General features: G+C 44.1%; 1 protein-coding gene across 2 annotated transcripts in view; it reads left to right on the top strand.

Annotated features, from left to right (window-relative positions):
- The window catches only part of LOC138261666 (unconventional myosin-Ig-like), a 912,364-nt gene that overhangs the window by 412,930 nt on the left and 471,822 nt on the right, over positions 1-27,612 (top strand). For both annotated transcript variants that reach the window (XM_069210894.1, XM_069210895.1), the window contains 2 exons: positions 11,139-11,213; positions 17,002-17,134. In XM_069210894.1, the coding sequence (XP_069066995.1) occupies positions 11,139-11,213; positions 17,002-17,134 (208 nt within the window). The remainder of the gene's footprint in view (positions 1-11,138; positions 11,214-17,001; positions 17,135-27,612) is intronic.

Genomic DNA, 27,612 nt, shown 5'->3' with positions numbered 1-27,612 from the left:
TGCCAGGTATGATGTACCATCCCTATTTTGCAAGTCAGTACGCAGTTACCAACTCGCAAAATAGGTATTGCAAGTCTCAATGGTATGTATGATTGTTTTGTGAACGCGAATGCTGCTGCAAAACAATCGCAGTTAACACCAATTTCAAATTGGTGTTAACCCTTTCTCAAACAGGAATGGGTCCCCATGGGACCCCTTCCCCTTTGTGAATGCCTGTGAAAATATTTTTTCAGAGCAGGAAGTGGTCCCATGGGGACCCATTCCTCTTGAGACAGGAAACACTCAGGAGTGCTGACAGGGTGCTGGAATGGAACAACCTGCTGGGTGCTATAATAGGGCTACCATTCCAGCTCCTCCTGAAATTCCCAAACACTGTCAAAAACCTGGAGGAGGAGGGTGGGTCAGTGGCATAATGCTAAATGATGGGGCCCCTCAGCACAATGTGTTTAGGGGCCCTTCAGTCTCCCATATTTCACAGACAGGGCTGGCTTTATGGTGGTGAGATCAGTGGCACCTCACCAGGCGCTGTGTTTTGAAATATCGTATGGGATGAAATGCATCTGCTGCAGAGTTCCATGTGTGTCCAGCAACATTCAGGGCAACAATAAAAATGTCAAGATAACTCTGTTGAGTATTGTAGCTACTGGAAACAGTTTTCTCATAATAAAGTAGTGCAGTGCAGAGGGTTAATATGCCAGCAGCAAAGCACATGTAGCATACAGATCACAGAATTGTATTCATATAGATAGTTAATTTACTGCTTTTGTCACAGAGGCCCTTTAGTTACTTGCAGTTTACATATTACAATCTTAATAGAGTACAACGAACTGTGAACTTTCATTGAATCAGTGGAGAAGAATATCATGAGATGCACCAACAAAGACTGTTGCACCACCCGCCATCTGTGCTAAAGTCGCCCCTGCTAAAAGACATTCCTTGGCTTTGGGCTGAAGGGAGAGGCCCTTCAGGATTGGGGGCCCCCATGCACAAAAGGGACTGCAGAGGTCTGCATTACGCTCCGGGGGTAGGTCAGCCTTAATGACTGGGAGGAGTAGGACAATGAAGTTTGCCGATAGGTTAATGGCTCATTACGTCTACATCCATTGTCATTGTCCAAGTTATTACCTGTGAGGTATACCCAAGCCAAGTGCCTTTGATGACAAAGATATACAGGCTAGAATCATCTTCATGCAGCAAACATGAAATGTTAATGGGTAAAGGCGAATTTCAAGTTTGCCACACACAGACATACCGGAATTAACATAATATCTTGAGATTAAACTGCAGTGTTGCAGAATTTAAAACACATTAGCCAAAGATCTCTTCTATAGTCAGGATTCTCTGTAAACATTAATGTATGTTCTGAAATCCAAGCCCCAACTGTAGGTACCTCCTGTAGAGAAATTCCATGAAACTCTGCCAAAGAGGCAGAGATTCGGCTTGTCGATCCTCTTTAAATGCTCTCTGCAACAGAAAGATCTCTGGAACACAAAAAGAATTGTCTTTTTAATCCATCTACTGATTGTCATTTTGAATACCTTCTGATCTTTACGTGCTGTACAAAAGGTAACGAACAAATGGTCTGATTTCCAGAATGCACTGGACCCGTCAAGAGACATTGACAAAACTCTTTTAACATAAAGCCAAGACAATAAGTGTTCTTTATCAGAAGAAGGATAACTAAAAAAGTAGGAAGAATAACCTCCTGAGATGAATAGAAGGAAGAGTTGACCTTTGGAACAAAGGAAAGATCAGGTCACAAAATCAAACCATCTTCAAAGAATCTGAAAACAGAAGGACAACATAACAGTAATACCTTGTTCTGAAAGAAATTTCAAGTCAGCAGAAATCAGGGGCTTGAAAGATCATTTCTTGTTCACTCTCCTGAGGTCTACGACAGTCCAATACTATATCTGCCTGTGCCCTTGGGGACCAGGAAGATAATAGTGTATACATTTGAACAAATCTGTTTCAATACAGCAATGATGGCATCCTTCTTTGCTAATGCACACATACCTTACTTCATCACCCTCCCCTCGATTGGTCGTTATGGTCATAACTTAGATACAATCATAAACTTCTGAGGAGAGGACACAAACTCTATTGTGTATCCTCATCAAAAAATATCCAAGACCCATTCATTTGAAGACAAGTCTCCCATAGCTCTAGAAAGCTGTGGAATCGACCTCACACCTGAAATTCTTGCCCACCATCTTCCTAAGGCAGGATCAAGGTTCTCCAGAAGCTGATTCCTATTTTTGTCATTTCATAAATTTACCATAAAAAGAATTTACTCTGGAACTTGAAGTTTGGTCTGAAGATTGTTGTCTTCTTAAAGGATATCTGAAGGACCATTTGTGCTTAGAAGAACTTGTGGATTAATTATGTGTCTTATTAAAAGTGTCTGAACACCGTCTTTCTTTGAAAAAGCGATCTATCTAAGATTCCAATTCAGGCCCAAAAGGATGGCTTTCCTCAAAAGCCATCCTAAAAACTGCACATTTCTGGTCTTCATCAGAATTCTGGTCCTTTTAGAACAAATCCCCTACAAACTGTGAGAGAAGCACCACAAGCTAGAACCAAGACACGTACTGCAATCAAATGGAAAGTCTGAAAAGATTTCTGCTTGGCCGTCCATCCCTTCCAGTTGTGCTGAGCTTTTGTTTTCCTGCAGACCTGGTATAAATAGTGCTGTAAAGTCTGTAATCAAAGACTGTGCTGCACGTGCCCCATAAATAATGGAATGGCATGCTGAATGTGATCATGAATAGACCTTTTTCGCAGCAACACCCACTTTTTTCTGATGAGTTTTTCAGAATATTTTCATTTGCTATTGAAGATCTTCCAAAAAGGCTGGAAACTACAGAGTCAACCTTAAATAAGTCTGGAAAAGTATTCTCCGTGAAGGCAACCTGATCCTGTTGCAGTCCTTCTACATCCTATTATGGTCCTTCTATTCATTCATGATTACCTTCATAATGCATTCGTGAATGGGAACATCCATGTTGGGAGTTTTCTGGGACTGCTGCTAGAGAGACTTTTCATAGGTTACCAGATTTTCAGCTCAAGGGAAATTCATATTCTCTCTTACATGTGATACAAACATCAGAAAGCATATCTCTTGAAATATATTTCCCTGTCTGGTTCCCAAGTGGTACAACTTTATCACTATCCTCAGCTCATGAGACATCTGAATGTAAAACATCCTGTTCTGGAGATCTCTACTGACTGACTTCAACATTTTCTATCTAAGGTCTGCCAGTGCCTCATTAATAATCCACCTGATGCTTTCTTCTGCTCACCTCTGCCCTCCTTTGATCTCTTGGGTTAGAGAGGTTTGGAAGAGCTTGAAGAGAATGGAGACATATGTCTCTGTTTAGAAGAGTGTTTGCCCACATTAAAGCAGCAAATTCAGAACTGTCAGTGGTCATATCTCTACTAAAACCAATTGCCAGGAAAGCAGAATCAAGAAAAAGGATCAAATACTGCTAAAACAAGTACCAGCTTCTTTTTCCTTTAGTGCTCAACACTTTTCCAAGATCGCAGGGCAATAATAACCCCAATGGACTTTCGAGGAAGCTCCATGACTTGTGAACTAAAATCAAGAGGGTCCATGTGCGGTGAATCTCTCGCTACCTACTGCATGCAAGAACTAAAAACAAACCATTTCCCCTACAAGGAAACCAAGCAAGACTCTACATTGAGAGCAAACTGGTAAGCAAATTTTAACTCAGGCAATTACATACTTACCAATTAGAGAATGCAATGTTTGGGACTGTGAATCAAATCCATACTTCCCATGCCAAGTCATTACCTCGTTGTACTCCTGGTTCCCCACCAAGTCCAGCAGAGTAGAAATCCTGGAATAACTGTTGGTTGTCTAAGTCCGGTAGAGATCTCAGCACTCCAATGTCCTTGTGTCATTCAAGACAGGAAACAAAAGTTGTGAAGAAAAGAGGGGGAAATTATAGGGATAGGCGCTAACAGAATATCACCAAAACATTTCTTTAACAATAGATAGCAAATACGGTGCTCCCAAACTGAGGGTCCTCCCAGCACCTCCAGTGTTTCTCCAATAGGAAAAACCAAACTGATTCAAAAGGCCAGGGCACTCGTATGAAATAAGATAAGAGTTCTTGGTCTTCGGAAAATCAATATATAATCCAAACAGAGTTAAAGTTCAGTGTCTTTATTCTTGTGCGAGGTTTTCATACATGTTCATCACATCAGAAAGATGTTCAACTTAACCTTCTATGCAAATAGTATTGCAGCTGGTTTATACTCTAACACAGTGGTTCCCAACCTGTGGTCCGGGGACCCCTGGGGGTCCGCAAAGCCTCCTCATGGGGTCCTTGACTGCTTAGAAAATGTAATAATATTAACATATAAGGTCACCAGCTTTTAGTAATGACTCATTGGGGGGTCCCCGGATTCCAATATTGATTCAGTGGGGGTCCCCGAGTTCCAGTAATGATAAAGTGGGGGTCCACAGAAGTCAAAAGGTTGGGAACCGCTGCTCTAACATATGTAGGAATTCTACAGTGCTACACACCTTCCCTTCTTCCAAAAAATAAAAGAACAAACATGCAATTAAAACAATTTACCAACTATGCCCACTGGAAGTATACTCAAAAGAATCATGTGTGAAACCTCTTCAGAATGACAATAACTCTCAAACTTCTTTTCTCACACTCAGGCAACACAGACATATCATCTTCCTTGGTTGAGAATTCCTTGTTGGTTTGTTCTCCTGTCCTTTATGCAAATGCCTTAAAGATTGTTTTTTTCTTTAACCACTTTAGCCAGATTCCACCAATGTTCCCCTTCAACTTGAACAGCATTTGCCATAATCTTTTCCACTCTGACCGGATCACCATACTTATTCTTTCCCTTCTTCACATGCACTGGAGATTTTATACGAACCATGTCTCTGATCTCCAATGGTACTAATTCGACACCTTTCATTTTATTGTACCACACTTTTTGTTTCTCTTGTGTCTGAGACATATTTTCCTTTACCATAGACATCAATTGACTCACATTGGGGTCACTTTTTAGCCATTTTGACATCCATCCAGGTCTGAAACTCGTGGTGTCATTTAGTAGGACCACAGCATGCTATTGACAGCCTTAGTAACATCATGGTTTACATTCTTAGCCCATTTGATAGACTCATCCACAACATGATTCATTCTCTACACAAGTCCATTGGAGCTCTTTAAATGTCTGATGCCACAGGAGTCTAGAAGCACTTGAAATTCCTTGCTTACAAATTGAGTTCCATTGTCTAAAACCAGGACTTCAGGGATCCCTTCTCTCAAAAAAATCTCTATAAGAAATTCCACAATGATTTTGGTTGTTAGCTCCTTGACCATCTGAATTTCAGCTCACTTTGATGCGTAGTCCATGAGAACTAAAACATACTTGCTACCATTAAGTAGGGAATCGTAGGTCCCCATGAAATCTATGTCCAGCATGACCCACGGTCCTGAGGAATACTCATTAGGAATGAGGGGCGGCTGCAATGACTTAAAACTTTTATCTGCTGACTCACATACACAACAATTTCCAATTTCTATATTAACTTCGACATCTATCCTGGGCCACCAAAATGTCTCTTGAATGCAGCATTTGGTAAGAGACATCCCTAAATGTCCTTCATGGGCCTTCCTGATGATACTACTCCTAACAACGTGAGGTGGAATAATTTTGTCATATTATAACAGTCTATAGAAAATTCGTACCAAACTTTGCAATATGGCTGTCACAAAGGAGATATATTTTTTTCACTGGGCCACCCCTTTCTCACCATTGTACACACTTGTAATATTTGGTCAGTTCTCATAGTAGCTATACATTCATCTTCGTTACGCATTCTGAATTCAGGTATTTCAGTGCTGCAGCCATATAAGCCTCATAATCTTCATCAAAAAGATCAGAAAATTCCATATCAGCTTCCTCATCTTATTTACCCCAGTCCCAAAGATACTAACTAAAAGGCTTGTGATCAGTTAACAATTTGAAACGCCTTCCCCACACATACAGTCAAAACTTCTTGATGGCCCACCAACAAGCCAATGGTTCCCTTTCAATTACATTCAGTTACAGAATATTGCAATTCTGCTTCCCTCAACACTGTTAATGCATTGGCATGGGCAGTGCAGGGGCCCCCTAACAGGGCCCCACAAAGATTTTCACTGTCTGCTATGCAGACAGTGAAAATCGCGACGGGTGCTACTGCACCCATCGCACCCCTGCAACTCTGCCGGCTCCATTCGGAGCCGGCTTCCTCGTTGCAGGGGCTTTCCCGCTGGGCCGGCGGGCGATCTTCTGGCGATCGCCCGCCGGCCCAGCGGGAAAGTCAAAATGACCCCCACGGTCTATTGACCGCGGTGCGGTCTTTTGGCAGTTTCCGCCCGGCGGGCGGCGCCCGCCGCCCGCCGGGCTCAGAATGAGGGCCATAGTATTTTTGCACTTTCCAATTTCTTGTGTTATAGTCACTCCCAGCTCAACCTGGCTAGCATCTACTGTGATCCAAAATGATAAAGCAGGATCAAAAGGCTAGAGTGCTTTGCTCTGACTCAAGAACAACTTGATCTTCTCAAAAGCTGCAACACAATCTTCATCCCACACACATTTGACACCTTTTTTGAGTAAATTGATAATACAACATTCTTTGGTGGCAAAATCAGAGCTGAACCTGGAGTTATCTTCACATAAAACCAACAGTGACTTGACACTAGTCTTATCTTTGGGTGGTGCTGCGCTCACAATTGCTTCTACCAAACCAGGTCTGGGTTTGATGCCTTCTTCTGAAATCGTGTGCCCAAGGTATTCAACTTCAGAGCACATACATTTACACTTCTCTGACTCCAAGGCAACACCATTTTTCTGAAAAATACTTAACATCTGTTGTGGGATATCATCATGTGACTCAGTATCCTTAGCAAAAACTGTCATCCTAAAATACTAAATCACCATCCACCTCTTTAAGTAAATTATATATCACTCTTTGGAACACTGAAGCCATAGAGGCCAAACCAAAAGGCATGCAGCAATATTGAAAAGTTCCATTCAGTGAAATGATCACAGTGAGCTGTCATGAATCAGGTTGAAGTTCCACATGATGGTAGGCAGTGGCCAAATCAAGCTTCGGAAAAAATATAGCCTCTCTGTTACAATGGGTACGAGTCAACCCATATTTCCTTGCTTAATGATCTCAGGTCCGCACACATGCGTAATTGTCCACACCAATTGTGAGCCACCACTAAGGGGGACAGCCACAAAGATGAATCAGTAGGCTCAACGATGCCTCTGTCACACAGATTCTTGAGTTCTTTCTCCAAGTCCTCCTTCACACTAAAAGGCACGCTTCTGAGTTTATGTTTGATAGGAACCGCTACCTCCTTTATTTTGATCTTATGTTTAAATCCACAAATCTTCCTCAGTTAATCACTGAACATGGAGGGAAAAATTTACTTCCACCTCTGACCCTCTTCATCACAATCACCTACCAATGTTTGTGCTTTGGCTCCAGGTCTGAGTATCATTCGAAAAAGTCCTTGGCAGAACCACCCCAAAATGTTGAAATCTTTAACAGCCACATATATCTTGCCTCTGATCTTTCTTCCTTTCAATTCCATCACCTGCTCTATGTATCCCAACAGTTCGATTTTACGACCTTCGCATGAAACAGGAGAACGGACAGGAGGTAACATTGGTTTCTCCCTCCATGTCTCCATAAACAGGCGTTGTGTTACCTGGTGATTCTAGCACCAGAATCCACCAAACGTCTCAGTACTTTTCCGCCTATATTTATTTGTGCTATAGGGTCTACACAACGTGAGGAATCACCCACTATAGGTTCACTACTTATCCCTTTGCACTCTTGTCTAAAAACTTGTTCATCACCAACAGCGGATACAATCTCAACATCCAACTTATCCTCAGACTCCACTACACGCACCACAGGTTTTTTGTAATTTTACTGTTTAAGACACACCTTAGCAAAATGTCCCATTTTCTTGTAATAATTGCACATTACATTGGCCGCTGGGCATTTTCCTTCTTTAGCATGTAATGTGTTACCACATCGGAAGCACATATTGCCATTGCTGGGGCCAAAGTTCTCTGTTTCGGTGAGCTTGGATGTACCTGAGTCAGGCCCCGGTTACGAGTCTGGCAGTCCTAGGACTGCCAAACTCATGGTGGCAGTCAGACTGTTGCGGCTGTGGTGGTCCGACTGCTACATTACGAGGTTGATGAGCAGACCTGCCAACCTACCGCCGTCCCCGCCAGGATCCTAGATCCTGAGCTGACGACGGGGCTGGTTGTAATCAGCGAGGGCAGCCCTGAACATAGCCCCACCCTGCTGATTAAAACCTTGTTCTCGGCCAACCTTTTCATGGCGGTTCCACCACCATGAAAAGGCTGGCGGAGAACTAGTGCAGAGGGGCACCTGCTGAGCAGACAGTGCACATTTCAAGGTTGCTGGTGCCACCTGAGTGCGGCAGCACTTCCACCCGCTCTATTATGAGCCAGTGGCAGTGCTGCTGCTCTTTTCCCACTGCAAAAAGAACAGTTGATGGGCGGAATGTAGACCAAATCAAACATTCTCCCCCTGTCACAGATCTGGGTTTAATCCATCAGTTGTTTTGCTCACCATGCCATTCCAGTTTGGACCCAGCCATATGCAAATCAGTCTTGACCCTGTTCCCCATGGGAACAGTCCAGCCCGAACTGACAGGCCAGGTCCTGCCTGGACCAGAAACAAGCATCCTGGAACCGGTTTTGGGGTGTCACCCCTCTTCAGCCAGGCTAACCTGAATCTTGTGGCATACTGAGCACGGGACCCACCTCTGTGCATACCCTTCCCACTTGGGGCGACAAATGGAGAAAAAAAAACAGTTGATGAATGGAATGTAGACCAAATCAAACATTCTCCCCCAGTCACAGATCTGGGTTTAATCTATCAGTTTTTTTGCTCACCATGCCATTCCAGTTTGGACCCAGCCATATGCAAATCAGACTTGACCTTGTTCCCCAAGGGAACAGTCCATCCCAAACTGCCAGGCCAAGTCCTCCCTGGACCAGAAACAAGCATCCTGGGACCTGTTTCGGGGTATCACCCCTCTTCAGCCAGACTAGCTTGAATCTGGTGGCATAGTGGGCACGGGACCCACGTCTGGGCATACCCTTCCCACTTGGGGAGACAAATGCAAAAAGAACAGTTGATGGACGGAATGTAGACCAAATCAAACATCTCCCCCAGTCACAGATCTGGGTTTAATCCATCAGTTTTTTTGCTCACCATGCCATTCCAGTTTGGACCCAGCCATATGCAAATCAGTCTTGACCCTGTTCCCCATGGGAACAGTCCAGCCCGAACTGCCAGGCCAGGTCCTCCCTGGACCAGAAACAAGCATCCTGGGACTTGTTTCGGGGTATCACCCCTCTTCAGTCAGGCTAGCTTGAATCTGGTGGCATAGTGTGCACGGGACCCACGTCTGGGCATACCCTTCCCTCTTGGGGAGACAAATGCAAAAAGAACAGTTAATAGACGGAATGTAGACCAAATCAAACAGTCTCCCCCAGTCACAGATCTGGGTTTAATCCATCAGTTTTTTTGCTCGCCATGCCATTCCAGTTTGGACCCAATCATGTGGAAATCAGTATTGACCCTGTTCCCCAAGGGAACAGTCCAGCCCGAAATGCCAGGCCAGGTCTTCCCCAGACCAGAAACAACCATCTTGGGACCGGTTTCAGGGTATCACCCATTTTCAGCCAGGCTAGCTTGAATCTGGTGGCATAGTGAGCACCGGACCCACATCTGGGCATGCCCTTCCTACTTGGGGCAACAAATCCAAAAAGAACAGTTGTTGGACTGTGGGGAGAAGATATACGCAGGGTTGGAAAACAGGAGTATGTGATAGAGATGGGAGCCGTCTTGTTCAAAATCGAGTTTTACACAATAAAAGCTTAATTTCTGTACAACCTGGGAAATTAGTTTAATCTGCAATTATGTTTAATCTAAATATGTAAAATCATATGTAGAAAAGGCATAACACGTTATATTGATGCACAAAATGTAAACTCAAAAAAATAATTTTACATCAGCACCCTTTTAGTTGGCAACACGGTTGCCACACGTGAGCAAAAAATTCATTGTCAGACAAGGCCTGTGTTATTTTTTTTTATTGTACATGAAATTAGTACCTGATACAGAATCTCAGTTCTAATTCTCTGCTTGGGCTGGCAGAACAGGAATCAATGTCTTCTCTCAGCTGAAGCCTTCCTCTAGGTCACAAATGGAATGGTAGAGCTCCACTCATCTTTCTCTTTATATCTCCACTTCTCCCAGAGTGCAGAGAATCCCTCTTAATTCCACCCAAGTCCTTTGAAGGTCCTGCCTTGCCATTAGTATTGTTCTCATAAGCAGCATCACACCAGTGTCCCACTCAGAACAGTATAGACCACACCATACACCCCACCCGCATTGGCCAGGACGGAATGCAGAACTACATTGCCCCCACTGCACATGCATCCACAAGCCCAGCTGCACCAGTTTCCCGGGTAGGGCACAGGGATACAGCACTCTGTAGCCTTTTGTCTAGGCTCGCACTATACAAATATCACACACATACATATACATACTTAAAACCAAGCTCAAACAATTCAGAGATACTTAACCTGCTAAAAGTTTCATAAAGTAGCTAGACCACCGCTCAATGGTAGGAGAGCCAGGGCAAAAAGAACTTCAGAAAAACTAATCAAGTTTGAGACTCTGGGGAGATTATGCCACAGTTTAGTACTTGCAACCTTCAAAGATCTGTCTCCTAATGTAGTGAGGCGCCATTTTGGGATGGTCAGACTTGGGTCATAATGAAGGAGAAGAAATCAGACTTTTCAGTGTGGAGAAAAGAGACCAGACAGATATTTTGGAACTTTACACTTACAGGCCTTCTAGACAAGACTCATACTAATGTGCTGGATTTGTTATTCGTTTATCAAATATTTCAATTCAGTCTTTTTAACAGACAAAGTGTAGCTTTCCCTAAGATGCAGATTGTGGATAGAATTTTGTTTTTGTTATTTCTGAAATATTGTTGAACTCCACATGTCTTGTCTTACACATACAGGTACTCGGTGGAGGGATTCATTGATAAGAACAAGGACACCTTGTTTCAGGACTTCAAACGGTTAATGTACAACAGGTGAGATGCCTACTGTTGACCTACATCGAGCAGAAACACAACTAGGGGTGCACTGAGCAGTTGTGAGGACATGAATGCATGCAAGTTAGTACTTGCATCCAACTGAGATTGTAAATCAGTGGCATATGTGTACAAATATGTGTGAATGTGGAGCATATATGAAATAAGCACTGCCAAAGAGAATAGGTTTCAGCTTTTGGACCTGTTGCATTTGTCAATGTTTTCTGACAATGCTGCTCACATTGGTAATAATAATATTTATAATAATAATAATAATAATAATAATGTCAATAATAATGATAGTAATAAAACAGCTTAATGACATGCGCGCATACTTGCACGCATACATATCATGATGCAATAGTGGCTCCGCGTGATGATGTTTACATGCACATACATCATGATATGGCCTCTATATTATTTCCGTTCCAAGAACGGCAGACTGCTTTTGGAGCAATAGATAAAACATGCTTAAGTGAGCTTTAAAAACAGAGTGTACCTGTAGTAAATTCCAGCTGACGGGCCCTAGAAAATTGTTTTGTAAAAAATGTGTTTTGTGTAGAGGACCTCAGCAGGAGAGAGTGGGGCACAGCAGAGGAGCGAGTGGTGTAGATGTTGCAACACAGAAGTGAAAAAAAGGCAAAAAATAACTGGGTGGGGCAAGCTGTGGGTGAGGAGGGGAGAAGGAGCAACAGAGAGTGCATGGAGTGGGTAGTACGTGAGGAGGGAGGCAGCACACCAGGGAGAGAGCAAGAAAACACATGTACTTGTATTGAGTTCTTAGAGGAAGAGAAAAAAGCAGTTCCCTGAATGTGAGCAGTGGAAGGATACAAGCCATCCATCAATGGATCGAACAAAAGCTATGTTGCAGGCAGGAACAAATACAAGAAGAGGAATGAAAGTCATTGAAGCAAGCAAAAGATAGTGACAGGAAAGCCAACAAATGGTAAGAAGTGGGCAGGCCATAATTCCACTGCAGGTTTTTTGGGATGAGCCACAGGAGGTCTAAAAATATGTCCAATTGTAAACTTTCAAAAAGACACTAGTTGGAATAGGGTAAAATGGACATAGATCTTTTTAACATATATTTACTTCCTTATGTAGCAGCAGAAATATTGGCGCTCTTAAAATCTCTTGATTTGTCATTTTCCTCTCTGAGGCTGGAGAGAGGAACCTGTTTCCCGCAAATGAGTAGTAACGGCAGGGAACCCAAAAGTTCACCCAGAATGATTTTACTATGTGGGGATTTGAACACCAGTCTTCACCCTATCCCATAGTATTTGAGGAGGACCATTAATGGGGCCTGCCATCTCCCCCATCCAAAAGCTTAAGATAAACTAAAAAGGGGAAGTATTTTGCACAATGATCCTCGAAGCAATCCTGAGGCCACACAATGGACAAACTAATTCAGATAACCCCCAAAACCTACTTTTTGTGTGGGGAAACTAGCAAGTATTGTTGATGGTAAATGTAGAAACTTTGCATTAGATCATTGACATGTGGGCTGAAGAAGGGATAGAATGCGACCATGATCCTCTTTACCTCATACTTGATCTTCCATACGGTTCCTGGCAAACCTTTTACAGCACTCCACTCTGATCCTGAATGTGAAGAGGAATACCTTTTCAAGAGCTGTACCAAAATGAAAAAACACATGATTTTTCTCCGACCCCCAATGGAGCAAGTTGGTTGACCAAAGAGGACCAGGCATTAGGGCCCGCGATGACTGAAAACTTTGAGCAGTTGCTTAAAGTTACAAATAATGTGCTATTGGCACAAAAAGGAACAAGGGAAGTATAGGCACAATTTTACTACCTTGCGTGGAAGAAAATACTTATGGCAGTCCTCAAATCCAGAAGAATAGTTGTGGGTTGAGGCACAGCTGTTTGAAGCCAGAAGGGCATATTAACACCTCATAACATATAAGAAAAGGAACCAGCGTACGGAGGCTTGGCAGGCCCTGCAAGCCACAATTAATCAGAAGGATTCCAAAAAGTACTGGAAAATCATTCACTGGGGCTGCGGAGGTCTCTCCAGAAACAGTGAGGCCAACATATGCCCCCCAAAATGGATGAAGCATTTTGCTTTGCTATTTCAAAAGATTGTCAAAGTTGAATAACCCATTATAGAAACGGGCCCTAATGGAGACCAAAAGATCAAAAATACATGGAAATCCCCACCGTGTCAGTGCCATCATGTAGAAGAAGCTTTCAATAAGATGGAAGTAATCAAAGCCATTGAATACCAAAAGTAGGGCAAAACCCCAGGCCCAGACAAGGCCCCAGCCCATGTGTTTAAAAACAATCTTGACACTTGGCTGGACCGACTGACATCAGCTTTTTAATGCCATAATGGAATAAGGGGTGGTCCCAGACTCCTGGAGGTCCTCAATCACTGAAAGAGAAGAGAAGCGATGGTCCCATCAACTATTGGCCAATATATCTACTTGACTATGGCGCAAGATCATTGGCAAGCTCCTCCTGTCACGGTTGAAGTCCTGGATGGATGATACTTTCACCATGTCCCTCCTCCAGGCTAGGTTTCGCAAAGGACAGAGCGCAAATGATCAAGTATTGACTGTACATGATCTGCCTGAAGTTTGTAATTTTTCAAAACTCCTCCCTTTTTCTGGTCTTTATCAATCTAAACACAGCCTTCAACAGCGTTGACTAGTCAAATATCTCGAGTACCCTGGAGGAATATGAAGTTCCCAACTATCCTCTGAGGCTATTAAACGACAGACATCACGTCAATACAACTGTGAAATATGAGAGCAAGGACAAATGTACAGATTCATTCATTATAGATACAGGGGTCAGGCATGGTTTTGTCCTTGCTCCAGTCCTATTTAATATATGTTTTAATAGCATAGGAAAGTTTATTTTTAACCTTGGCCTCGCCGTACCAAGGATTGGGAATGAGTTTATTATAATGTTAATGTTCGCTGATGACACTGTTATTGTAGCCCGCTCTGAGTTATCCACGCACTGGCTCTTGGAAGGTTTTGAATATTATTGTAATAAAAGGAATCTTATCATTAATGGAGAGAAAACGAAATTGATGATAATAAAACCAAACCATAAGGTAAGGTTATCATTGTGGATCTAGGGGAAATCCATCGAACAGGTCAAAACCTATGACTATATGGGAATCAGGATTGATGATCTGCTCCACTGAGGAGCTCAGGTTGCCAAATCTGAAATTATACTGTCCCAACAGGCTGGAGCACTAAGGAGATCCGCAAACAGCTGTGGGAACCATCTAATCAAGCTGACACTGCCTGCATCTAAAAAAAAAAAACGTGGCAGTTTGTTCTTTTGGTGCTGAAATTTGCGGATACATAAATGTGTAGGCCCTTCAAAAACTGTAAAAACGCCTTCCTGGGATGCTTATCACATCTTGATCAAAGAACACTTATGGCGACGCTTAAAGTGGAGTTGGGATGACATTTCTGAAGGCCTTCATTGCATTCCATCCCTTAATTTTAATTGGATTTGAATCTGAACCTCCCCAGCTCCTGTGGCTTACCAGAAGACCTTGCAGGACCTTATGAAATAATGCAACTGCTGTAGCTTACGTTGGTTCAAACATATTGAGAATACCTTGAAGTCAATAAAATGTACAGCTCTCTGGCTAAAACCAGATAGGATGAATCATTCTACATTATAAATGGCCAAAAATAAATATTGTGCCCACCTGTGGCAAAAGCTTGAGATTAAGAAAGGTACCCCTATGACAACTTAGCTGTCATTGAAGCAGGAAACCCAGGGAGAAATGTCTCAACTAAATATTTCCTCCCAAGAAAAGGGCCCTATACCTTAGGCTCAGACTAGGAAGCCCACAGGTTCAGCCCTATACCCAGCTCTGGTACACGACCTCCGGTCCAAAAACCAACATGTGCAGTTGTTCTTTGGGTGGCCCTGAAACAACAATGCACTTTATGCTCCTCTGTGCAGTTTCATTGAGTCTCTGAATATTCTACATTCACCCTTTGTTTATAAAATATAATATGAGGAATTGCAAAGCTGCTTTAACTTTTTGGTATAGAACAGATGTGGAGGAAATGTATCAGGTTGTAGCATCCTATATATATATGCTGCATGAAAGGTTACAAGACCTGATCATAAAACAGGAGATGTGTGATCATCGCCTCCAGCAATTTAGGATTCAATTGATTTTGCCTGGAAGGTGATGGCATCAACAAATGCAATAGCTTATTCAATGCAATCTGCCAGCTGTTTGTTGGTCTGCTAGTGGGATCAAAGTTTGACGCACGAGCCATGAATCCGTGGCATTCTCAACTGGCTTAAGCATTTACTGAACCTCACTGTGTTCTTCTAGACTCAGATGGGGTTGGACATGTTGTCTCTTGGAGTCTAACACCCTCATCGACATGCTGAGCTGCATTCATCACTATGGAGAGGCCGTTACACATTGAGAATTCATTTCTGGCCCATGTCCTTCTCTAGCGCTCTGTAGTAATGTGATCGGTACTCGGATCCATGGCTGGTTTCATTGGGTCATGTAGCTAGCAGCATATTATCTTTTTATTTGTAAAATTTGTATTTACCGCATCCTTTTTATTGATTTATGATTTTTAATTTGCGATTGTACGTTTTTTAACATTATTAGTGAGGCTGCAGGGTGGATGTGCCTTGAGCAATTGTTGCTTCCAGACTGCCTCTTTGGAACACTGATCATAATATTGTGACGAGTGCTCAGTCCTAAGTGTGGCTTTCCTTGGCCACACTGGTGCCAGTCTTAAGCTCTCTATTTTTTCTAACATGTAAGTTTAGTTACTGTAGTTTATCTGCTTTATAAAGAACCATTTCGATTCACACTTGCACCTCACCACAGTACGGGTATTGTTCAAGGATGTAGTGTATGTATACATCATGATTAATTAATGCTTTAAGATGTTTTAGTGGTTTTATATGCTTGGATTTTATGAATCGGCTTCCTGATTGTTATGGCATAATTGCTAATACAATAAAATAAACTCTAACTACTGAACTTTCAAAAAGACACTAGTTAGGAAGACTTGTGTGCGAGCGTGAAGAAAAACGTGCGGGTTTCTGAGTGAGAAGGCACGTGATGAGAGCCTTTTAAGTCATGTGTGATCAAATGGGCGTAAACATAATGAGTTTGAGGAGTTAACTTCGCTCTAATAGGGTCTGTCTCGTCCCCTTTCCCAGAAATGCCTTCAGGGAAACTAATTCTCCCTTTAATGCCCACCTCACTGCACTAGACACGTAAGTCATTACTTCGGCTTTTGATCTCTTCATCAGACCTTTAACCTATTGAGATGCTCAACGCCTGAGGTGCAACTATCTTTGCCGACAAAAATGCAAATACAAATTTGTCAGTGCATGATTTTTTCTCTTCCCCTAACACCGTGTAGTCTCAAGCACTTTGATCAAATGTCTGTGATAGGTTAGCTGTCATTAAATATGTTGTCATGGCCAACGTTCTGATGACAGTGGGCCCGTTGTGTCTGGACTGCTGGTCACCAGGTCTGTCAAGGCTGGTCGGGTGCATCGCCAGAGTGTTATTCCAGGATTGTGAGACATCTCGTAGCACCAACAGAGCTCCACCAAATCTAGAGTTGAGGCTGGGCATGTCCAGTGACCACTTTGAGTTCATGACTATTGGACCACTAAGAATGTGAAATCCCCCCATCCGCTGTGTAGGCCAGTCGCTCTCCGGTACTATGGCAGCAGCCCTTAGCTATCCAGAATAGTGTGCCGCTTTGTGACATGTCCTCACAAGCTTTTCTTTCACTTTATAGCAGGGACCCCGTCCTGCGGGAGATGTGGCCGGAGGGAAAGCTGCACATCGCAGAGGTCACCAAGCGGCCCCTGACGGCTGCTACCCTCTTCAAGAACTCCATGATAGCCTTGGTCGAGAACCTGGCATGCAAGGTAAATGACTGGTTCCATGGCACCGCTTGCTTCATTCTTCTTGCTAATTAATGCGTCCAGCCAGTAATGGGGATAAATTAGTCACTTATAGACAGACAGAAATGTAACCCATGCCTGTGTTTCTTTTACAGAACATACACAGATACCGTTGCATGCTCTCATTTACTTTTTCCTTTGACTAGGCAAGTAATGGTAACCTAGAGAATTAAATATTGGGCAGCCACACAATAACCTGACGTATCCTGGCCTGGTGTGATCCAACTCAGTTGTACTTTTTATTCATGTTAGAAGGGATCGGTAGACCGTTTTGGATTTAGACCTATAAGATGCTTGAGGGGATAAATCCTGTAAATGTCCCTCTCCAAAAGTAACAATGCCCTTGACTGTTAATAAATTATTGTCAGGAAGGAATATCTACTTCTACAAAGACAGTGAGATGACTAAATTGCATCTTTAGCATCCTGGGTATCAGAGTTCTAATCCTCGCTAAGGTATTTGACCACAAATTAAGTAACTATGGAACAGAATGAATGGAGAAAGAACAAAACAGTTTGATCCAAACTTATAGAACTAAGACAATTATATAACATCCTCATCATGTCATCTAAATCCTCCTACATCCCAAATCAAATAGAATCCTCCCCTAATTCCATAATACCCTTCTTCCGGCATGTCAGAAAACTGCTGCCTCTAGAGAGAAATTCGAGGAATTCCTCAGTCAGTTTACACAGAAATGGTACTGGACTATACTCAGTTTCAGTCTGACTTTGCTACCACTGTCTCCTCTTCCTAAATCTCCAGTAACATGAGATTCCTTCACCCCTCCAACCTCTAAAGAAATATCCGATTCCATCAAGAATTTGAAACTTACCAATTTCTTCCATGACCCCAGACCAGCTAAAATATTTAAAGCCAACTTTTCCATCTTCAAAGACGCTTGATAAGCATCTCTCTTTATGAAGGCGTCTTTCTATCATCATAAAAAAATGGCCACATCACATCCATTATTTTTTTTAATCCATCCTTGACCCCTCTTTAACCGCAAGCTGCCACTTAGTTCCCTACTAACCATGGCTCAGTAAGTATATAGAGAAAATCGTTGCAAGCTAACTTGCTACTTTTCTCTCAGACAATCTACTGGCGAGCTGCTGGCCATCTGGCGATCTGGTTTTAGACTTGATAATAGCTTCCCTGGCTATCGTTCTCTGAAAGGTCTACCTGTCACAGGTTAACAGGTAGTTAAGTGGGGTGGCCTCGCTTGACTCCCAGCCACACCCTACCATCCTGCTCACTTCATGACTAAATCTTTGGCTTGATTAGTCCGAAAAACTGTGCTAAAGGACAGGACTGCAAACAACATCAACTCCGAAGCGTTAGTTGGATTCCAGGCTCCAAGGTTGGGGTACCTACCGCCAACTGCCCTTGCCAGGTTCGGCACCAGTAACCTGTGGAAACTTCGACCAGTCTGCCAATAGTAGCTGTTGGACCTGTTTCAAGGGAGAGAGCAGGCAAACTGCTGAGGCAGGGCATTGTACCCTTGCACAAGATAACAAATGCTACTTTAAAGGAGAGGGGCAGAGAGGACCAGCTGTGGCCACAGCATAATTCATGGGGACGGGCAGGGGGGACAGAGACGAGGTAAAAATAATTTTAAAATGTCCTTACCATGCCTCTGTCCATGCCTCCTCCTGTTCCTCACACTCCTCTTCTTCCGGTGTCCCAGCATTCACAGATGGGACACCAGCACAGGCTCCCCAGCAAACCTGGCACTGCTTTCATTCAAAACCTTGCATGAAAGCAGTGCCAGGATTGGTCTGAGCGGCAGTGACTTCTCAGACACAGCCCTGGGATCTGTGCAGTTTCCCCAGCCCGGCTGTTTAACACAGCCGGGCTGGAGAAATTTAAGTGCGCGTGTGTGTTTGGCCGGCCTCAGGCAGCCGACCAAACACACATACACTTAGGTGCACTCTCCCCTCCTCTCCCCCTTTTACCTCCTGTAGCCCAGCCACCCCCTCCTTGATGGCTATGCCAGAAGCAGAAAAATAAAACAATAGTAATCTATTGTTTAATTTTCTGCTTCTGGTACAGCTAGTGGGGCGACGCTCCTTCACCATAGCAAAGGAGCCTCCCCTGGAGAGGACCCGAGGTGAGGCAGATTGACACTACTTCTGCAACATGTCGAGCAACATATATCACTGTGCTCCAAGTTGTCTCCATAGCATAGACCAGTGGTTCCCAACCTGTGGTCCAGGGACCCCTGGGGGTCCGCGAAGCCTTCTCAGGGGGTCCGCGACTGCTTAGAACATTAAGAAATATTAACAAATATTGACAAATTAGGTCCCCACCTGCCAGTAATGACTCAGGCGGGGGTCCCAGGATTCCAATGATGCTTCAGTGGGGGTCCCTGGGTTCCATTAATGTTAAAGTGGGGGTCCACAGAAATCAAAAGGTTGGGAACCATTGGCATAGACAATCACAGATGCAGGTCGCCGGTGCAGCATGCCAAAGAAGGACTAAACACAGATGCACAGGAAGGATACAGTGCACCTAGATGGCGAAGGAAAGTCAAATTACTAGAATGGGAAGGGGATAGGAGAAAGAGGAAATGCATGCCAATAAGGATTTGGCCGAGTTGGCCCGACACTCACTGTTTCTATTATAGGTCTAACACAAAGGATACCAAAGAGAACTGTCCCATGAGAACTGATGCTTAGACATTTATGAACATATTATGATCATCGCCCACTAACATTATGTACAGTATTGTCTTGTGTAGAATAAAGTACTATTTTTCGTTTTCCAAACTAGACATACTGCCAGGACAATAATTTATTAATTGACTAAAGAAAGTTCTATTGAGTTCTCATCTTCTATCACACACCATCTCCTTGAGCAAGTTGGGGGTCTGCTTAACTTTGCTTCCTTGATTGTGAAGGGCAAAAGCAGGTGTCCTCGGTGCTCTGGTTTTGGATCCAGTAATAAGGTTAAGCCCCAGTGGCAAATAGGTGTAATTTACACAGTATAACTGACTGCCAGGGTACACCTGAAAAAAGTTCCCACAAAGTCACCTCTCTGGCTTATAACTTCCTGCATTTCTTAAATCTTATATTTCAGACTCCAAATGAGCTGCTTCCAAAGGAGTTAGACCTTCAGTGGAGGAGCGTAGGGCCATGGGACAACAAAGTGTCTATCACCCACTTTAAAGCAGGTGTTTTGTGGAGGATGGCACACCATGTTACAAGAGGTCTGTCCTTTCAAAGCCCACAGCATCAGGTGGCAATGATAACGGTTACCAAGAATGCATGGCATACATAAAAAAATTGACCATCAAGGCAGATAGTTCAAGGTTGACAAGAGTTTGCATATAAACATCCTTGAATGTCGAGCCATTTGTCTGGTCCTTCACACATTTCTTCCACACCTGCTCAACACCACAGTCCTGATCTGAACAGACAACAGAACTTCCTTGTATTATATTTTGAAGTTGAAGCATAGCAGAGCAACAGCTCGGGTCCCATCAACGGAGACCTAGCACTTGTGAGACTAGATTATAGTCAGCAACCTCGAAGTGACAGTGTAACACCTACTAGTTCCACACAGCATCATGTGATGGCTTCCATCAGAACTCTCAGAGTGTCACAAAAGGGAGCTACACCACAACTAGGTACAGCAATTCTTGAAACACTGGGGTTACCCTCAAATAGATCTGTTTGTGGCCAACAGCAGATACTGACAACAATCATTTTCAATGTACTGGTTCAACATTTTGGGTATGCTTTTCCGCTGCTTCTCCTGATCCCAAGGGATCTCAATAAGGCGAAGAAGGAGCCTTGCAAAAAAATAAGACTCGCCCCTGGGTGACCAAGGCAGTATTGGTACACTGAGCCTGTAGGTCTCTCAAGCGCTCCTCCAGTTACATAGAAGGGCCACCCAGATCTTCTGCAGAGGCCAGGGTCTAAATTCTGCACCACGATATGAAGTCCCTGAATTTCAAGGTCTGGCTTTTAATAACCTAGAGTTTGGTCACCTGGACATTCCCCAAGGCAGCAGGGATGTTTTGGTGGAAGCCCTTGCACCATTGTTTCCAGGACATTAATGCTAATTGAAAAAGACTGTGCATTTGGCGTGTTGAACAAAGCCTAAATCCGCTGACAGTGCAACCTCATCAGACATTGTTATATTTCTTTCATCTTGCTAAATATGGCCTCACACATAATTCCATCACAGTCCATCTGGCTGCAGTTTCAAAGTCCTCTTGGGACGCCCCCTGGTACTACCTTTGATCCCATTCACAAGACAGAATTGAGCTTCTTCTTTTGGAAAAAGCTTCTTCCCTTCACCTCTTCAAGATGAGTGAGTGAGCTGCACACCCTAAGGGCCTGATTACAACCTTGGCGGATGGGATACTCCATCACAAACGTGACGAATATCCCACCACTGTATTACAAGTTCCATTATATCTTATGGAACTTGTAAAACAGCGGACAGGATATCCGTCACAGTTGTGACAGAATATCCCATCCTCCAGTGATGAAAGATATCTGCAATCTTTAGTTGTACCCACATGCCTTAAATTGTACCGTGACAAGACCAAAGACATAAGACAACCTGACCAAATGTCTGTCCCCTTTGGTCTGCCCAGAATGGGCTGCCACTCTCCAAACAAGGTCTTTTGAGATGACTTTCAGCCTTTTTTGTATACTGGCACAAGAAGGCATACAGACCACTGAATGGTAAAGTGATGGTGATCTTAACTACAAGAGTCTATGGCAGCCTTAAATGCAGGAGTGCTTCTGCATAGTATATGCCTGGCTGGAACATGAAAAAACAGTCACACATTGCAAAACACTAGTGCCTGGTAATGGATGCAGCAGTAGATTCTTCAGTGGGTCAAGCAGGTCTGCATAGCTTCTTTCATTGAGATGAGCCTGCTTCTTGCTTCTCAATGTTTTGTGGACTGCTAGCCATTATAATTCAGCATGTGAAGTTAAGAAATATACAGTTGTTGGAGAAGAAACAAGCTATGTACCTGTAACTACATTTCTTCAGTGTGGGTGTCTTTCATGGCTCCACATGATCCATCCTCCTCCACAGTCAAAGACTCACTGCTATATCACTTTCACGTTTGCACTTTGGAAATCGGAGTTATGATGGCTCTAAGGGTGATAATAGTGCTCAGGGTATTACCCTCATTGGCTAAGGTGTGAGTGCTTTTACATAAAGTGTGGCAGTAAACAAAATTTGTTCTTAGGCCTATGGCCATTTTAGCATTATTTATTGCTGTTTTTACCATGGAGTCTACGTAAGATGCCAATGTGAGATACCTGTAGATAAAAACAAGTATCTTGTTTCTTCCCACTTCCATTTTGCATCACATCCTGGGCGCTATAATTTGGTCTCAAATTGAGCCTATTAACATACAACAAAGTTATTTTTTATGAATTGTTTTTTGCATTATTATAGAAACAACATTATTGGGTCTGTACATGTATTGGCAGAACCTCTATGGCTTCCACCCAGTACACAGAAAAACAATATATTTAGAGAACTATATAATAATCATCTCTGTTCACAGCCATTAGGGCATGATACTACTCCATGAGAAGAATTTTAGTACCTCGTGGCTCCCCAAGAGCTTTACAATAATTTGCCTTGCCTTGCAACAGCTATCCCTACATTCCAGAGTATTTTAGAATATTTCAGCAGGGGGTGGTATTCTGATATTCCCAGTATCATTATCCTCCCCTGTGGGAAAACAGCCATTTCTGCATGGTCACCCTTAATTTGTCGTCTTTCGCCTTTTGCTTGATTCAATATTTTTTCTGACTTTAGAACTCTACAAACTGTATCCCTGCTAACGAGTAGTAAAGTGTATGTGCTCCCCCTTTAAACATGGTTGAATTTACATACTTTTAATGGGCATCTATTTAACTTGTCAATTAATCTTTAGTATATTGTACAAAGTGCAGTCACGGCCTGGAAGTTGAATGCCACCTATTGTGCCATCCACCACAGTGGCAGACAAACATGGCTTCAAGCCAACCGGTATAGACTGACTGTAGCAGTATAAAAAACGCAATGCGACGTGTCAAAATTAAGTTTTTTCCCCAGGTTAAACCCACTCTTTTATATATCAATAAGTCACATTTCTATAGGCCTTGTAGCCCACAAGGCAGGGTACATAGTATTTAAAAGTAGAACATATAGAAATTTAGGCCCTCATTTTGATATCAGTGGTAAAAACCGACTACCGCCGCGGCGATGGCCGCCGAAAGACTGTTGCTGCGGCTACCAGTCATCCGCCATATTATGACCACAGCCGGAGTTCCACCACAAGAATACCAGAAATCCGGTTGTGGCCATGCCAGCGGATGGCAGTAAGGATGCGCTGCTGCCACCAGCAGAGCCACACCAGTAGACCACCGCCAGCCATATTATGACCAATAATACGGCCTGGCAGTGTTCTGCTGGCGGGTGCTGCTGGTGGTAGCAGCGCCCCATCCCGTCCCCTACCGGAGGACCCCCTGGATCCAGGTAAGTCGGGTCTCTGACAGGGGGGGTGGGGGGTGTTGTGCGTGTGTGGGTGTGCAGGGGTGTGTGAATGTTTGTGTGTGCGTGGATGCGGGTGTGTGTTGCATGTTGAATGCATGTGTGCATGTATGGAGGTGTGAGTGCGTGAATGTTGTGTTTTGTGAATGCGTGTATGTTTGAACGTGTGTGCAGATGTGTGTGTGAATGGATGTATGCATGCGTGTCACCATGTGGGATTGGGTGTATGTGTGTGTGTGTGTGAAAGGCGGGTGTGAATGTGGTGGGGTGAGGGGTATGGAGAGGTAGGGGGTTGGGGGTTACTGGAAAGGAAGGGGGGAGACCCCTATCAGTGACAGGGAAGGAATTCCCTGTCATGTCACTGATATGGCCTACCACCAGGGTTTTCGTGGCGTTACGAATGCGGTAGGCGGTAGGCGGTAGGCGGAGTCATAATCCTGTAGGCGGGACAATGGTGGCCGCCGAGCTGGAGATGTATATATCCAGCCCGGCTGCGGTTACCGCCGTGGTGGTCGCAGTGGTACATTGGCGGGTTGTCTTCAGCCAACCTGCCAATGTCATAATGTGGGGTAAGTACTGCCAGCCTGTTGGAGGTACTTACCGCCACATTAATGACGACCGCCGGGGTCGTAATGACCCCCTAAATGTTTACATGTCCTTACAGTGACTAGCACCCAAAAGCTATTTTCACCGTGGCAGGCCTAGGTGTCCATTGTAGAAAACCAGCATACGGATTAAGATACTAATACTGTATCTTGAGAAGGGGACCGGATGAAAAAATAAAACAACTATTTTTAATAGTTATTAAAAATTCAATTCAATGCTGAAGTCATATTTTAATACATATTAAGGAAAGGTAGCTTTTAGGAACTCAGCTTTCTCTTACTGAGGTAGCAAGGGGCTATTCTGCATTTACTCTCCAACTTCTCTGATCTAGTAGTTAGACTTGAATAGGTGTGAATAGGTGTGAAGTGCCTCCCAGGAGCAAACAATAGGCAGATCTGAATGGGCAGAGATGACTCCTCTGAACTCCACTGAATATGCAGGTTGGAGGCTGTGGACTTCCCTTTTGACTCTACAGTGTCAAATCTCGCTTGGCAGGTCTTCTGGGTTCTCATACAACACTATGGGCAAACTTGAAAGGAGAGAGAACAAGATGCCAAGACAGTTTTACAGATCCACTATGTGATTGCTGAAAGACTTTGCTTTTGTCCTATCAGACGTCTGCCTCTGTGTTTACATATACGCTTTGTACAGTGGCTGCCTCAAACTGGATTTTAGTGTTAGAGGTGAAAGGATATTAGAATTACCGTGGTACACTCCACATATAGAAACACACACAGCCCTCAGAGCCCAAGTCTAGTGTGGCTGAAAATGTCCAAAGTGAGTAGAGGTGCTCCTGGGATATTTGACCCTATTGGTTAGGGTGTTACAAGGAGTTAATCCCAACCACTAGCTAGTGCCACGCAGAAATGTGGCATCTCCAGAAACCACTTCAGAAATCTTCCTGGACATTTAAAATATCACCAGAGAACTGGGCCTGCTGTTTGTTGGCTGAGAGGAGCCCTGCAGAAATGTCCTGCTCTGCCTTTTACCCAGGACAAAGAAGTGGACTCCATGGGTCATAAGTCTGATCGCCCATAGGTGCGGCTCCTTCGCAATGGCGGAGGATCGTCGCCCCACTGGCTGAGCCAGCAGCTACAAAATAAAACAATATTTAACTATTGTTTTATTTTTCAGCAGCTGGCTCAGTCAGCATGTGCAGGGAGGGGCGGGGCAGGGAGAGGGGAGGAGGAGTGGAGTGCGCTAAGTGCGCATGTCAGTTTGGCCGGCCATCTTAGGCCGGCCAACCTGATGTGCACTTCGGTTTCTCCAACCTGGCTGTGAAGCACACTGCAGACCCCAGTGCATTTTCTGAGTGGCAGACCAAGCCACTCAGACCAATCCTGATGCTTCTCTCATGCTAGCCATAGCATGAGAGCAGCACCAGGATTGCATGGGGGAGCCTGTGCTGGTGTCCCAGGGACTTCTGGGACACCAGGAGAGCATAGGAGCGAGGCGGCAGGCAGCAGCCGCATCAGAACGGTATGTTTTTTTGTTAATTATTATTTTATTTCTCCCCGTTCCCCCTCCCCCACCTGCACCTCCCCTTGAGATTTGCAGCAGCCGCCGCTGTCTCCTATTCAAGCTACAATAATGCAGAAAAACACAACTGGCCTTTTCCTGAAAGTACCCAGCTGACCAGTGGCAACTGGACCTGGACTGGACCCTGCTGTTGGTGTCTTCCTGACAATCTAAGAGTTTCTAAGTGCCTCCCCTGATGTCTTGGGGGCTTTAGAACTGTACTACTGTGGTGTATTTGTACAAAAAATACTCTGTCAGAAGGTAAAACCTTTGACCAGGACAAACCTGATTGGGGCATCCAACCGATGCTCCGTTGCTAGACTCAAAGTGCACGCAGGTCACAGTCTACCACGACTATGGATGGTTTGTGTTTTTTGACACTATTTCTACTTAAAATTTAAAAAATTCATATCTTCATTTCATCTTATTGGATTTTTGTTTTTGGTGTAATTTTGTATATTAAATTTTACTCTATTTTGCTAATTCAATTTAGGACTTTCATTGTTTTGCATTTTGACTTCAGTACATTTTCGGTATGGCATAAATACTTTACTCAGTGTCCTAAGTTAAGCCTATCTGCCCTGTGCCGTAGCTACTAGGGGTTGAGCTCTGGTTAATTTAGTGCGTATGAGGATTCAACCTGACAAGGACTGTGATTATTTCTTGCGGTGGTTCATCGCCCACCCCAAATTTCGTACACCCCGCATCAGGACAGATGTCACGAACACTGCCCTCAAGGGTTCATATCAAACTTCTGCACCCCAACGATTTGGTGACACTACCACAAGGTGTGGTATAGAGACCATCATCTATTGCACCGCTTCAGGCTGCTATGCTCCTGCTCCCACTGCGCGTGGCCCACTTTGCACAGCAGAACATACGTTCAGTACACACAGTGCAACATATTGTAATCATCGGTCAAAAACTGGCTCTTGGTCTACTTCTTTGTGATAAACAAGTGCCTTCTCCTAGTCAGCACAGATCGTGGTACCTATATTTTCTTTTACTATTTCAACCTTAGGCAACGCCAGTCAGGGTGGTGTTATTACGCAGACTCTAGACAGGACGCAAGTTTGGTCTTCAGCTGAGTGATGAAAGGTCGGTACTCCAGAGGGGTGTTGTCAGGAATGTCACCCTCATATGGCGCATAGTGCCACAATGTGTGCCTAAATCACAGCTATCTATGCCTCTATGTCGCTGCTAATTCGGACTTTTTCTGAAACTCTTTAAAGATCCCCAGCCGACCACATGGTCCCAGTGCTGAGATCCCTATCCTGTCCCATACACTAAAGCTCTTTAGCAACGTTGCGGACTAGAGCAGCGCACCACAAGGTGTCTTTCTAGGAAGTGTTCCCTCACATTTCAGATTCCGCGTTAATGTTTCCCATACTTGGATCACCAGCACCCCCAGGAGACTCTTTCCCCCCGAACATAGCATTCAAGTACCCTCCCTCTTACTGAGGTGTCTCTCTCAGTATTCAAGGATGATTCCATCTAGGCACCCAAGACCACTAAATGCGAGGTCCCATAGCGCCTTTTAATGTCAGGCAAGACTATCGCTCCATCATATTCTCCCCTCTGCAGGGGCGTTAGCAATATCGGCGGTGCCCCTCAGTCCAGTGATGTAAGGAAAATGAACGGAGCCCACCTCCCCTCGCCCCCGCCCCCTGCAAAGTACCTGTAGTCCATCCCCCCGCCCCCTTGCCGGACAAAGTCAGGGGCCTGCCGCCCGCGTACAGTGTACTGTGCTGAGGGGGGCGTCTGGAGCTCGCCCCCTGCACCCTGGGGCTGCGGGGGCCTTTGTT

This window comes from Pleurodeles waltl, chromosome 10 (assembly GCF_031143425.1).
Source record: "Pleurodeles waltl isolate 20211129_DDA chromosome 10, aPleWal1.hap1.20221129, whole genome shotgun sequence".
NCBI lineage: Eukaryota > Metazoa > Chordata > Amphibia > Caudata > Salamandridae > Pleurodeles > Pleurodeles waltl.
This window is presented reverse-complemented; position numbering and strand designations above follow the sequence as displayed.